Genomic DNA, 15,210 nt, shown 5'->3' on the forward strand with positions numbered 1-15,210 from the left:
TTTTGTTTTCTGGCTCGAGACTGGCACCCAATGGAGCAATGGATGCAAGCTCCAGGAAAAGAGATTCCAGCTCCAGCTTAGGAAGAACCTCCTGAGGTACGGGCTGTTTGACAGAGGAACAGACTCCTTCTTTAGGTCTTTAAGCAGAGGCTGGATGGCCATCTGTCATTGGGAGGCTTCGGTTTGGATTTCTGCGCAGGCAGAATGAAGGGGTGGACTGGACGGGCCTTTGGGGTCTCTTCCAAACTCTAAGAATCTAGGATTCTTGGTTCTAACCCTTGAAAAGACGCGACCGTTTTTGGCCTTGGGGGGGGGAGCTCTTGCCTCTCAAATGGTGGCACTCGGCTGGACCTTAGGCCTTCCCCAAAAGCTGGCTGCGTCCCGCCCTGCCCTCCTGCCCCTCTTTCTGGGCAGCTCCTACCTTCCTTCCCTTGGAGGATCGCCCAACGAGGGCATGGCGGAGCGAGGTCTCCGGGGGGCGAGGAAAGGGTGGCCCCCGCGGCGGCGCAGAGGAGGGCCAGGCCGAGCCCGCAGCTTTGCCCCACATCTCGAGCGGCAGGTGCGGCTAAAGGACTACTAGAAGGGCCTGGGCTTCCCCTTTATACCCTCCCTCCGCCTTTTCCGGAGGCGCCTGGGTTCCAGGATCGCGAACCGAGACGAAGTGGCTCCGGACAAAGGCACCCCTCAGGACCAAGCGAAAAGAAGAGAGCTCCAGGCCGAACCCCAAAGGGAGACTCCTGGAGAGGAACAGACTCCCGCATGGAAGTCCAGGGTCTCCCTTGGTCTGGAAAGAATCAGTCAGGTGGAAAGGGGCCGCCTGGGCCCAAACTGCCCACTGAAGCAGGAGACGGGCCCAATGGGCACAGGCCTCGTAACCCCAATTTCCCTCCCCAGATCAAAGGACCAGCCAAGAGGGAGACCCCACCACTCTCAAAGACTGAAGGGACATAGGGACACAGACCTGGAAGAGACCCCACAAGGACCATCCATCCCCTTCTTCTGCCATGCAGGAATAATAGAGCCCTAGAGATGGAAGGGACCCCCAAGGGCCATCCAGTCCGCCCCTTCTCGCCTGAAGGAATATATACAGCCCTGGAGTGGAAGGGTTCCCCAAGGTCCATCCGTCCGCCCCCTTCTTCTGCCTGAAGGAATACATAGAGCCCTAGAGATGGAAGGGACCCCCAGGCCATCCAGTCCAGCCCCTTCTTCGCCCTGAAGGAATACATAGAGCCTGGAGATGAAGGGACCCCCAAGGTCATCCGTCCAGCCCTTCTTCCACCTGAAGGAATACGAGCCCTGGAGATGGAAGGGACCCCCAAGGGCCATCCAGTCCAGCCCCTTCTTCGCCTTGAAGGATACATAGAGCCCTAGAGATGGAAGGGACCCCAAGGGCCATCCAGTCCAGCCCCTTTCTTGCCCTGAAGGAAATACATAGAGCCCTAGAGTGGAAGGGACCCCCAAGGGCCATACAGTCCAGCCCCTTCTTCTGCCCGAAGCAATGATAGGTCCTGAGATGGAAGGACCCCCAAGGGCATCCAGTCCAGCCCCTCTTCTGCCCTGAAAATACTAGAGCCTAGAGATGGAGGGACCCCAAGGGCACCCAGTCCATCCCCTTCTTCTGCCATGTAAGAATACATAGAGCCCTAGGTGAAGGGACCCCCAAGGGCCCACCCAGTCCATCCCCTTCTTCTGCCTGTAAGATAACATAGGCCCTAGAGATGAAAGGGACCCCCAAGGGCCACCAGTCCAGCTCCTCTTCTGCCTGCAGGAATACATAGAGCCCTAGATAGGGACGACCCCAACGGCCGTCCAGTCCTCCCCTTCTTCTGCCCTGAAGGAATACATAGAGCATGAGATGGAAGAGACCCCCAGGCTCCAGTCCAGCCCCTTCTTCTGCCCTTAGGAATACTTAGGTCCTAGGATGGAAGGACCCCCAGGGCCATCCAGTCCAGCCCCTTTCTGCCTGAAGGAATACATAGAGCCCTAGAGTGGAAGGGATGACCCCAAGGGCCATCCAGTCCCGCCCTTCTTCGCCTGAAGGAATACATAGAGCCCTGGAGATGGAAGGGACCCCGAGGGCCATCCATCCAGCCCCTTCTTCTGCCTTGAAGGAATACATAGGCCCTAGAGTGGAAGGACCCCAAGGCCATCCAGTCCAGCCCCTTCTTCTGCCTGAAGGAATACATAGAGCCCTGGAGATGGAAGGGACCCCTAAGGGCCATCGAGTCCAGCCCCTTTTCTGCCTGAGGATACATAGAGCCCTGGAGATGGAAGGGACCCCTAAGGGCCATCGAGTCCAGCCCCTTCTCTGCCCTGAGGAATACATAGAGCCCTGGAGTGGAAGGGCCCCCAAGGCCATCCACTCCATCCCCTTCTTCTGCCATGCAGGAATGCATAGAGCCCTGGAGAGGGAAAGGGACCGCCAAGGCCGTCCAACCAGCCCCTCTTCTGCCCTGAAGGAATACATAGAGCCCTGGAGATGGAAGGACCCCAAGGGCCATCGCGTCCAGCCCTTCCTCTGCCGAGGAATCAGAGCCCCTGGAGATGGAGGGACCCCAAGGGCCATCCACTCCATCCCCTTCTTCTGCCATGCAGGAATGCATAGAGCCCGGAGGGGAAGGACCCCAAGGGCGTCCAACCCAGCCCCTTCTTCTGCCCTGAAGGCATACATAGAGCCGGAAGATGGAAGGGACCCCAAGGGCCGTCCAACCCAGCCCCTTCTTCTGCCTGAAGGAATACATAGCGCCTGGAGATGGAAGGGACCCCAAGGGCGTCCAGTCCAGCCCTCCTTCGCCCGAGGAATGCCTAGAGCCCGGAGATGGAAGGGCCCCCAGGGCCATCCAGTCCAGCCCTTCTTCTGCCCTGAAGGATACATAGAGCCCTGGAATGGAAGGACCCCAAGGGCCATCCAGTCAGCCCTCCTTCTGCCTGAAGAAGCATAGACCCTAGAGATGGAAGGGATCCCAAGGGCCGTCCAGTACGCCCTTCTTCTGCCCAAGGAATGCATAGAGCCCTGGAGATGGAAGGGACCCCCAAGGGCCTCCAGCCCAGCCCCTTCTTCTGCCTGAAGGAATACATGAGCGCTGGAGATGGAAGATACCCCCAGGGCCGTCCAGTCCCGCCCTCTTCTGCCCGAGGAATGCATAGAGCCCTAGAGATGGAAGGGACCCCCAAGGGCCATCCAGTCCAGCCCCTCCTTCTGCCCTGAAGGAATGCATAGAGCCCTAGAGATGGAAGGGATCCCCAAAGGGCATCCAGTCCAGCCCTCCTTCTGCCATGCAGGAATGCTAAGAGCCCTGGAGAGGAAGGAACCCCAAGGGCCATCCACTCCACCCCTTCTTTGCCATGAAGAATGCATAGAGCCCTGGAGGAAGGGACCCCAAGGGCCGTCCAGTCCCAGCCCCTTCTTCTGCCCCTGAAGGAATCATAGAGCGCCTGAGGTGGAAGGGACCCCCAAGGGGGGCCATCCAGTCCAGCCCCCTTCTGCCCTGAAGGAACTAGAGCCCTGAGATGGAAGGGACCCCAAAGGGCCATCCAGTCCAGCCCCTCTTCTGCCCTGAAAGGAATGAGAGCCCTAGAGATGGAAGGGACCCCCAGGGCCATCCAGTCCAGCCCCTCTTCTGCCCTGAAGAAATGCATAGAGATGGAAGGGACCCCCAAGGGCCATCCAGTCCAGCCCCTTCTTCTGCCCTGAAGGAATACATAGAGGCCTGGAGATGGAAGGGACCCCCAAGGGCCATCCAGTCCAGCCCCTCCTTCTGCCCTGAAGGAATACATAGAGCCCTGGAGATGGAAGGGACCCCCAAGGGCCATCGAGTCCAGCCCCTTCTTCTGCCATGCTGGAATACATAGAACCCTGGAGATGGAAGGGACCCCCAAGGGTCATCCAATCCAGCCCCTTCTTCTGCCATGCAGGAATACATAGAGCTCTGGAGATGGAAGGGACTCCAAGGGTCATCCAGTCCAGCCCCCTTCGGCCATAAAAGAATCCAGAGGATCTTCAAGGTGTAAGATACTCAACATAGAATCCTACAGTTGGAAGAGACTTCAGGAAGGGCCTTGATCCAGTCCAACTCTCCTTCTGCCATGTAGGAACTCTGAATCAAAGCATCCCCTTTGGCCATCCAGCCTCTGTTTAAAGACCTCCAAGGAAGAGGACCCCACCAAAATCCAAGGGAACAATGTCTTCCCCAAACACCTCTTACTCTCAGGGTGTTCTTCCTAATGTTGAGCTGGAATTTCTTTTCATACATTGTTCCACATTCTATTCTCTGGAGCAGCAGAAAACAAGTTTGCTCCATCCTCAATATGACATCCCTTCAAATATTTAAAGAGGGCTATCATCCTCTTAACCTTCTTTTTTCCAGGCTAAACATGCCCAGCTCCCTGAGTCTTTCCTCATAGGGCTTCATGGTTTCCAGGCCCTTCACCATTGTAGTTGCCCTGCTTTGGACACATGGCTCCAGTTTCTCAATATCCTTTTTTTAATTTTAGCCCAGAACTGGACACATGATTATTTCAGGTGAGGCTTGACCAAAGCAGAATATAGTGGCTCTTTTACTTCCCATTGGTCTTTTTCGCTGCAGCATCACACCGTTGACTCATGTGAGGCCTGACCAAAGTAGGATAGAGGCACTATGACTTCACTTGATGTAGATGAAAATAGAAAGGGCTACTCTTTGGGAACCTTCGATGAAGCAGAGGTCAGGGGATGCTTCCAGGAGGGCGTCCGAAAGACCAGAATGACCCTCTTCCTAGACCTTCTGGTGTGTGCGTGTATATAATAAATTTAATAATAATAATTCTATTTATAGCCCACCTCCCAGAAAGATCGAGGCAGGTTACAACCCTAAAAATGCATCAATAACAAACTGGGGGGGGGTGTGTCTCTGTCCAAGGAGGTCCAGTTAAGCCGCCCCAGCTGACCCTTTGGCACAGGTACGGTCATTTGGGTGCAAAGTGTTGGAAAAGAGTAGTGGGATGATAGAGTCCTAGAGTTGGAAGAGACCCCATGAAAGTCCTGATCCAGTCCAAATCCCATTTCCATGCAGGAACTCTCAATCAAAGCTTGACAGATAGCCATCCAGCCTCCGCTGAATTTGGGATTTATAGATTAAGTGCAGCATCAGCATCTTGGGATCCAATGGTAAATGTGAGTATGGATATAGAAAAGAACATTTATATTCTAGTAAATGAACAGGACACATGGGTAAAGTAAAAATAATACTTACTTTATTTGTAGAGGATACATATAGGATCGAGGAAACTAAGTTAATAGAAGGATCCCTATGGCTGGCCCCTATATGTGCAAGTCCGAAGGAAAAGCATCCTCAAAAGGAGGGTCTTGTGTCCATCTTGAAGCAAGGAAGGAAAGGAGAAGGGGACGCAGAACAAAAAGTCCTAAAGCTCTTAGCCCTCAGTCCAGGGGGTCACAGCCACACTGACCCAATGACCAGAGAGAAACACCAATGCTGCAATGGGGAAGGCAACCCCAGCTCCCTGACTCTATAGGGCCAAGCATTGATGCAGAGGGAGGCTGGGGACCATTGATCTGGTTCTAGGAGCTGGGTATGGGATTCACTTGGGGAAGGGGCTTTGGCAGAGAAGAGGCCTGGGGTCAAGGGTGACAGTTGGTCTGATGTAGTCCGGTCCAGAGGGCAGCAGCGGTGGTAACAATGGGGGAGAGCCCCCCCTCCTCTCACTTGACCCGCAGGAAGGTGTTCTGGCCAACCCTAAAGGGGCAAAGATGGAAAGGGAGGGGGTCAGGGTTTTTTTGCCTGCTCACAACCATGGGGCCCAAACCCATGGGACCCCCTTCCCATAAGCTTCAAGGGGATCCGTTTTCACTCTCACACCCACAAGTACTCCCACCCATGATACTGACCATAGAGCACCCTGGAGAAACATTAGGGAATGCTTGCCCATAAGGAATCATTGGGGAATACTGGCCTATAGGGAATCATTGGGGAATATTGGCCTATAGGGAATCATTGGGGAATATTAACCCATAAGGAATCATTGGGAAATACTTGCCCATAGGGAAACATTGTGTAATACTGGCCCATAGAGAATCGTGGGAATTTAATCCCCACGATTCTCTATGGACAAGCAATCTTCATGATCCTTTATGGCCAGATATTCCCCATGATTGCATATGGGCCAATATGGTTTCCCTATAGGTAAGTACTGCCCTTGGTTTTAGGACGTCTCACATTGTAGAAGTGGCTTTGCATATTCAACTTATGGGTCAGGGGTCTCACCGTGTGGCCTTCCAGTCTTCGGCATGGGAAGGGACCTTCTCCCGCAGGAGCCAGGACGTCTCAAGGGTCTCCTGGCCATCGGCGCCCACGAAGCACTGACCCACGAAGACAGTGGTGGAGTCTGAAAGGCAGGAGAGAAAGAAAGAGGCCGCAGGGGTGAGCCAAGGGTTCAGCCAGAGGTCAGGTGGGTAGGGTTGGGGGATAGGAGGACCCCTCTGCTTTCATCAGCTTGGCTGGACTCTCTTAGCCATCCCCCAGGGATCTGTGCCCCCTAAGCCCCCTGGCTGTTGCCCACCTGAGAAGGTCCAGTGGACGGTGAAACCGAAGGTAGGCTGCCCTCCTGCTGCCGTGGCCGGGTGCTGGAGTCCGGTGATGACCGAAGCCTGGATGGGGTTCTGGGAGGAGGCCGACACTGCTGTCAGGTAGGACCCTGAGAAGGCTCCCTTTGCGTCCGGCCCAGAGATGGACATCCGAGAGCCCAGATCGTTCACCCAGACCCCTGCCAAGACACACTGCAGGGAGAGAGAGAGAGAGAGAGAAAGTGGCCAGGTCCACAGACCTAGGGGACACTCCAGCCAGGACTTACTAGAAGAAATGACAGTAGTTACCCATAGAGAAGCCATACTTGCCCCAATGATTCCCTATGGGCCAGTATTCCCAATGATTTCCTATGGGCCAGTCTTCCCCATTGATTCCTTATGGGCCAGTATTAAATAAAATATATAAAATAAAAATTTATTTTTATACCGCTATTCCAACGATCACAGCAAGAATAAAAACAGTTAAAACATTACAACTCCACATCCCCAGCAGTATTACAAAAAACAATAATAACAATAACAGCCAAAAACAACCCATACAAATGGCTGTGTAGAATGGAATACAACAAACACATTGTGAGGGGAAGAACATACAACAAGGCTCACGGGGGGAAAGCCTGGCGAATAAGTAGTCTTCAGGTTCTCTTGAAGACATCGAGGGAGGTGAAGACGGAGCTCATTGGGGGAGTTCCAGCTGTGGGGCTGCAACAGAAAAGGCCCTCCGAGATGATACATATCGCGCATCTGGAACCCTAAAAGATGTTTCCCACCCGACCTAAAAGTGCAGGCGGACTATAGGGGGAGGCGGTCCTCCAATTCCTGGGCCCAAGCCATTTAGGGCTTTATAGTAATAACCAACACCTTGGATTTGGCCCGGAGCGAATCGGCAGCCATGGAGATCTTATAGACAGGTTTTTATATGGCTGGCCCTGGAACATCCAGTAACCAGCCTAGCAGCCATTCTGCACTAATTGAAGCTTCCGAGTTTGGTACAAGGTTGCCCCATGTTAAAGCGCATTACAGAAATTCACTCGAGAGGTACCAGCAGCGTGTACACGGCTTCAAGGTCCCCCCGGCCCAGGAAGGACGCAGCTGGCGTATCAGCCGAAGCTGATTAACAAGTGCTCCTGACCATCGCATCCACCTGAGACTAAGTGAACGAAGAGTTCAGGAGCACCCCCAGACTGCGAACAAGTCCTTCACGGGGGCGTGACCCCGTTTCAGGACAGGTGGACAAATTTCCTTCCCAGGATCAGGAGAGCCTATCACCAGTACTTCCGTTTTCTCTGGATTCAGGCGAGTCTGTTTGTCAGGGATGATGGGAGTTGTAGCTCTTCACTTGCTGGCTTGAAACCACCACCTTGTTACGCACCGGCGCTGACCAGTTTTGGCCAGTGGTTAAAGCTTTGCTCTAAAGCAGCAGAGTTACCGAGAATAGCTGAAGACCCCGACAACTCTCCTTGCCTTCTCACTCTCGCTTCCAGAAGTCTTCACCCTTCTTCAGGATCCAGCTGGCTCTTGTAGCTTCAGCCCAAACACCAACAACTCAGTGGTCTTATATAAAAGATCTGCTTATTCTACTATATACAGCTCCACAAAATACATTGGGATTCATAGCCATTATTAAGTCATTGCAAAATACCACCACTCTTGTCTGTTTCCACCCAGTGAGCGTGTACAACCATAGGCTTACCTCCACTACGAGGAAGACATTTTCCATCGCCGCCCCGGCCCTTGGAACACGTGCCCCACAGAGCTCCGCTCGGCCACCTCCCTGTCCCAATTTAGAAGGACTGAAAAAACCTTCTATTTCAGGCTGCATTTCCCGATTAAAGTCCAGTAGGCCTCCTTCCTCTTTTATTGGAGAGGACTGGCTAACGGGTTTTTTTCTATTTCTGATGTACAGTGGTACCCGGGTTACAAATAATTCGTTCCGCCGCCGTTCGTAACCCAAAATGCTTCGTAAGCTGAAAAAGCCATAGGCGCTAATGGGGAAAACCGCGATTTCGTGCGAAAACGCGCCGAAAGCACCAAAATTTTTTTCGTAAACCCGAAATAACCTTCGTAACCCGACAGTTTTTTCTATTGATTTTTTTCGTAACCGAAATTCGTAAGGCGGCGCATTCCGGAGCCCGGGGTACCACTGTATTGGTTTTTAATCTGTAATGTATATCTGTGTGTTGCACTGTTTTTATTATGTTGTTAACCGCCCTGATCTTTGGAAGGGCGGTATAAAAATAAAAATGTTATGTATTTATTATTTATTATTTTCATTGGCTCTCTTGATTCATCCCACAATTAATGATTTCATCATCTCACCTTGTCCACTTAACAATTCTCAGGTGTGTTCAATTATCCACTTTGCATTTTCTGTCCTTGGCATTTAGGACTTGTTAATTGCATTACCTTTTACACCTGTGTGGCTTCTAATTGCTTTTGCTGAGTCATCCTGACTCTCACATACAAGTTTTATTTCTTTCACTGTATGTCCCATGTTGCCTTTTCCTTAACATGTTTTCCCTCATCCAGCCCATTACTGACTCCAGACAGGCATCTAGAGGAGAGATGCCATCCTTAGTCACTGCATCAGTCGGAGACACAGAGAAAGATATTTGGGTGTCATCAGCATACTGATAACACCGCGCCCCGTGTCTCTGGATGATCTCTCCCAGCGGTTTCATGTAAATGTTGAATAGCATGGGGGACAAGATCGCTCCCTGAGGGACCCCAGATGTAAGAGCCCTCCTATCAGAACGACAGTCCCCCAGCTCCACCATCTGGAATCTACCAGAGAGGTAGGATCGGAACCACTGGAGCGCAGTGCCCCCGATTCCCAACTCCCTCAGGCGTTCCAGAAGGATACCATGGTCAATGGTATCGAAGGCTGCTGAGATGTCCAAGAGCACCAACAGGGACACGCTCCCCCTGTCCATACCCAGATGGAGATCATTGACCAAGGCGACCATGGCAGTCTCAACTCCATAGCCCTCCCGGAAGCCGGTTTGAAATGAGTCCAGAAAATCCGTCTCATCCAAGATCCCCTGAAGCTGAAAGGAACTGCCCTCTCCATCACCTTCCCTAAAAATGGCAGCAGCAAGACAGGCCGAAGGTTGTTCCGAATTAGGGGTCAAGGGAGGGCTTTTTCAGCAAAGGTTTTACAACGGCCCCGTCTTCAAGGCTGATGGAAACTGCCCATCCCTGAAGGATGTATTAATAATACAGTGTAACATGTCGATTACAACCGTTCGCCCTTGAGCTGTCAGCCATGAGGGGCAGGGATTGAGAGAGCAAATTGTCTTCCTAACACTTTGAAGAATCTTGTCCACATCCTCGGTACAAACAGACTCAGTGATCCAGTTGAACTCCCGAGCCGCACCAGTTGGACTATGGCTGGCCTCAAAGGGGATGTCGAGGTCCCCCAGGACAAGAAGCCTGGGAGACCAGCAGCAGTTCCGAGACCAGCAGTGTCAGCTCGGTCAGGGAGTCTCTTAGTGCATGGGGTGGCCGGTAGACTAACAAAATCCCCAGACTGTCCCTGGCCTTCAGGGTCAGGTAAATGCACTCAATGTAATTCATCTGATGCAAATGGTTCCTGGTCAAGGAAAGAGTGTTCTTATGGATCAAGGCAACACCCCCCCACCCACCCACCTAACCTGCACCGCTTCACTTTCAGGCCCAAGCCAGGTCTCAGTAATGCATGCCAGGTCACAACACTTCTCCTCCAACAGATCATACAAGATATGGGTCTTGTTCCTTACAGACCTGGCATTGCATAGGAGCATAGACAGGGTTTGTGGTACAGTTGGCCTGACCCACAGATCTCTTTGGCTAGGAGAGAGGATGGAAGGAGGGATAGGTATTACACATCGATCCTGCCTTCCTTTCCGATACAATTCCACTCTCCTACCACTATATCTCCCCCTGCCCCACACTACTCTAACAGGAGCTCCATACAAAACAGGACAATCCACGATCCCATTGCCCAACTGTCCATCATCCATGGCCCAATGATCTCCACACAACAATGTGACGAGGCTGCAGCAGAAGAAGACAACCCTACATGTCATTCCTCTGCTGCGCACACAGCCACTCAGGACCTGCCGCAAACCCTCCTGCGATGGTGCACAAATACACAGGTGCGCAGCTGCAAACAGAGTTCGTAGGCTGCCAAGTCCCAGGGCAAATGCGCACCTGCGCTGGTCTCTCACTGCCCAAGGAGCAGCCCGGCAACAGCAACAAACAGCGGTGCCCCTCAGGGCCTTGGAGGGGGCAGGACGAGGAGGTTTGCCCACAGGTAGGCTTTATGGCGTGCCGCTGCCATCGTCAATGATTTCCCCAATGATTTCCTATGGGCCAGTCTTCCTCAAGGAATCCCTATGGTCCAGTATTCCCCAATGTTTCCCTATGGGCCAGTCTTCCCAATGATTCCTTAACGGCCAGTATTCCCCAATGATTTCCTATGGTCCAGTATTCCCCAATGATTCCCTATGGGCCAGTATTCCCCAATGATTCCCTATGGGCCATTATTCCCCAAGGATTCCCTATGGACCAGTATTCCCTAATGATCCCCTATGGCCCAGTATTCCCCAATGATTCCCTAAGGGCCAGTATTCCCCAGGGATTCCCTAAGGGCCAGTATTCCCCAGGGATTCCCTATGGGCCAGTATTCCTCAATGATTCCCTATAGGCCATTATTCCCCAGTGATTCACTATGGGCCAGTATTCCCCAATGATTCCCTATGGGCCACTATTCCCCAGGGATTCCCTATGGGCCAGTATTCCCCAAGGCTTACCTTCTGGGGGGCTTGGGTCCCTTCGATGTCCAAGGGTCGAGGGCTGCCTGGGGAGAGCCTCAGGAGGAGGATGACCAGGAGGAATGGGGCAGGGACCCTCCCGAGGGCCCCCAAAATCGGTGCCATCAGCATCTGGAATTCCTCTCCTTCTCCTTCTAGTCCCCGAGAGGCAGCGGTCCCTCTTTTATGCTCCTCCGGACCCAGTGGCGCAATCCATGGGGCTGGCCCTTCTTCTCCTCCTCCCCCCAGGAGTTTCCCAATGGGGAGGGGCACCAGGGGCCCGATCCGGATCCTGGGAGACTCTCTTTGTGGGGGGGGGGGGCTGTTGTGAGTCAGTGATGTGGGGAGGGGGCCCTCTGGACGGAAGACTGAGGCCCCCACCCCTAATACAGACCCCTCTCTCTAAGACCTGGTGGGGGGGGGCAGGGGGACCCTCTGGCTGGGTGGGTAGCTAGGCCATTGGGGAGGTGGGGGGCAAAGGGGGGCCTTGGTCAGCCCCATATGTTCTGGCAGCTGCACCATTTGGGCAGGAGTAGGGCTTGGCTGCCCCCCATCTTTCTCTCTCTCCTGCGACCCCTTCCCCTTCCATTTGAAGTGTGGGCTCACTGGGGTGGAGTGGGGCCCCTTGAGTTTCTGTCCCCTTATTTCCTCCCCACTGAGCGGGGGGGGGGCTGGGAAGCTGCGTTGGAGCCCTGGAATCATATCACTTGGGGGGGTCCCAAAAGGATGTCCAGACCACCCCAAGAGGGATGGGCCCCCTTTAGTGGCCACCTGAGCCACCTTCCTTAGGGGGGTCCTCGGGGTCACAGTCACCTCCCCTTAGTCCCTGAGGTTCCCAGCTGGAATCAAAGACCCCTACCCCCAGTTTTCCCGCAGCCCTCCTGGACACGTGTTCCTCCTCCCTGGACACGTGTTTGTGTGAATGCAGGAAGAGGCCGTGTTCCCTGTTTCGCAAGTGGGGCTGCCCCACATCCGCCTTCCCGTCAAAGCTTTTGAGGAAGAAGAGCCGCCCTGGGACTTGGCTGGACTCCCAAAGGACCAGCTGGGCAGCCCAAGCTCCAGCCCTGCAAGGTTGGCTCCAGTCCCAGCAAAACAAGCCCAGGGCCAGCTGCAGCCTGGCCTTGGAGGGCGGGACCTGGGGCAGGTAAAGGGGGCAAGGTGACCGGGGCCAGAGATCTGCAAGGGGGTTCCCCCCGGACCAAGGGGGGGGGGGGGTCTCTAGGTCAGAAGACCCTGGGACTGGCACCCCCCAAGTCCCCCCCCCATGATTCCCTATGGGCCAGTATTCCCCAATGATTCCCAATGGGCCGGTATTCTTTTTGATTGTGAGTTCCTGCATGGCAGAAGGGGGGTTGCACTGGATGGCCTTTGGGAGAGAGAGTGGGGTGAAGGCCAGGAAAGCCAAGACCAGTCCCCAGAAACTTAAGAACACTTGTTGGACCCCAAAATTCGCCTTTTAATGGAATTTGGGACTTCGGCTCCCAGAATCCCAGGCTCTTGGCCATCATAGCTGAGGCTTCTGGGAGCTGTAGTCCACAATTCCATAAAGGGCACACAGTTTGGGTACCACTGACTTGGAGGGATGCCACTTTTGGGTTTCGCAGCTTCGCACGCTGACACCTTCTAGGAAGCCAGATGCATGTCTATGGTAATTTACTTCCTTCACTAACACCTCCATTTTCTTGTTCTTTGCGCACACTCTCCTTCGTTCTTCTGCCAAGAAGCATGTCCTTTTAGGATGCTGATTAATCCTTTTCTACCTCTTCTATCCTCAGCATGAACCCAAGAAGGGCCCTGATCCAGACCAAGCTCCTTCTTTTGCCATGCAGGAACTCTCAATCGAAGCATCCCTTTTTGACAGATGGCCATCCAGCCTCTGCTCAATTGGAGTCTGCGGCCAGTTTTAAGGGAGGCCAAGAAGGCGCTAGCAAAGGGAGGGATGGCGGGTAAAGCCAAGGATGGGTCTTGACGGGGAATAGTGGGGGGCTGGCAGCCCACAGGACAGGGATGGATGGGCCCTTCCCTTTTCTCCTACCCTCAGGGCCCCCATTTTGCGCCTTTTCCATGAATCCACCCCCATTCGCCAGGCGGAACTCACAGAGCAAGACGAGAATCATTCAGTTGTGGAAGAGGACCCCCCCCCCGGGCCGTCCAGTCCGACCCCATTCTGCCATCAGGCACTCTCAATCATTAGACCCAAGTGTTGAAGACACCCCCAAGGGCGCCCTAGTCCAACCCCATTCCACCATGGCAGGAACTCACCGATTCCTAGAGAGTGTGGAAGAGACCCCCAAGACCCCCCCTCCCCCGTCCAATCGACCAACATGTGCCATGCCCGGAACTCTCAATCGTCTTCTTTTGCTCCTTGCAGGTACTTCATAAGTGGTGGTAGCGTGAAGACCCAGCGGAGAAGAAGAGCCCTCCTCGACCTCTTTCAATGCTCAAGCCCCTCAGGACAGATCTACGGTCCGTGCCGGGGCGTGGGGCACGTCCAGAAGGGAAAGGCGGCCCCCTGCAAGGAGACTGACCAGTCCATCTGTCCATCTCTCCTTTCCAGGTGCCCCACTGGGGCGGCTTTTGGGGAGGATGGACCATCACGCCGGGGGCTTGGCGGGGGGATTCTGCCGGTGGCAACTGAACCCAGGCCTCTACCACTACAAGGGACCGTCGTGCGCCAGGTGGTGGCATGGGGGGCATTCTGATGGCGGGTCAGTACCTTTCCCGTCCCCATTTGCCATGGTCACCTACGTCCTCCTCAGGGCTTTGGGGGTGCTTGCCGCCAGCTGGAGCCCATGTTTTGGGGGTCCTCTCCCTCCTCGGGAGCAAAATGGGGGCTTTTCTTCCCGCCTCTCACCCTGTGCCCCCGTTCTGCCCTCCTCGCAGTTCACGGTTTGCCGCGCCGGAAAGGGGACAGGACGGCCTACCAAACCGGTTGCTGTCGGTTGGAGCGTCCCGCCGCCCTCCATGCCGGACTGGAGTTCTGTGGCCACTATGCCTTCTACCATGCGCTCTACCGCCGCCATGGAGCGTTACAGTCTGCCGGCCAGGACCTGTTCCTACCTGCGCGCCCAGATCACCCCCATCATCCCTCCCGACTACCAGGTGCGTGTAAGAGGCCCATTGAAAGTTGTTGTGTTGTTGTTTATTGTCATTCATACCCTGCTCTTTGGGATCCGCTCCAAAGCCTTGCAGTCAGGCATACGACTGAAAAAAAAAATGACATGAAGCTCGCGGACATGCCCCCCCTCGTACTTCGCGCATAAGCAGAGCCGCGAAGAGCTGATGAAGGACCATGAGGAAACTTTAGGAGGACAGTAATACTGTTCCCAGGCTAACAATCTAAAAAGGACCCATGACCCCAACGGAGGAGTGGTACAGTAAGGGCTGTGACAATGGATCATGGTCCCTTGGAGATTTTTGGTGGACTCTCCCTCCTTGGAAGTCTTTTTTTAAACAGAGGCGGATGGCCATCTGTCAATGGGGAGGCTTGATTGAGCGTTCCTGCCTGGCAGACTGGGACTGGACTGCATCAGTGTTTCCTTTTTAAGTCTCTCCCAACTCTATGGTCTAGGTTAGTCTAAGGACGGCAAAGGGGCTCACGTCCAGTGTCCTTCTCTCCCTCTGCGGCTATAGATGCCATGGCAGATGGAATATGACCGAAGTTGCGGCTGATTTGGGCGTGGCTCAGGGGGAAGGTCTGGGGCCTTTGCATTCTGCTTGGGGTTCTCCCAGGTGTGGAGAAGGTTGTCCTGTGCCTCCATGAGATCCTCATCCACCCATAGGATAGGTCCAAACCAGGAGGCACTGCCTTTCTCTGTTAGCTGAGGTATGGGTTTG

The 15,210-nt window shown here is 54.1% G+C and overlaps 1 protein-coding gene across 1 annotated transcript; it reads right to left on the reverse strand.

Moving 5' to 3' along the window:
- Positions 1 to 5,210: 5,210 nt before the first annotated feature.
- LOC121920452 (avidin-related protein 4/5-like) lies at positions 5,211 to 11,548 on the reverse strand. The gene is made up of 4 exons (XM_042447591.1): positions 11,374 to 11,548; positions 6,556 to 6,772; positions 6,261 to 6,381; positions 5,211 to 5,732 (listed from the first exon to the last, which is right to left on the reverse strand). Exons 1-4 carry the CDS (start codon positions 11,503 to 11,505, stop codon positions 5,699 to 5,701), a joined length of 504 nt encoding a protein of 167 aa, XP_042303525.1. The 5' UTR covers positions 11,506 to 11,548; the 3' UTR covers positions 5,211 to 5,698.
- Positions 11,549 to 15,210: the final 3,662 nt, after the last annotated feature.

This window comes from Sceloporus undulatus, chromosome 2 (genome assembly GCF_019175285.1).
Source record: "Sceloporus undulatus isolate JIND9_A2432 ecotype Alabama chromosome 2, SceUnd_v1.1, whole genome shotgun sequence".
Lineage (NCBI taxonomy): Eukaryota > Metazoa > Chordata > Lepidosauria > Squamata > Phrynosomatidae > Sceloporus > Sceloporus undulatus.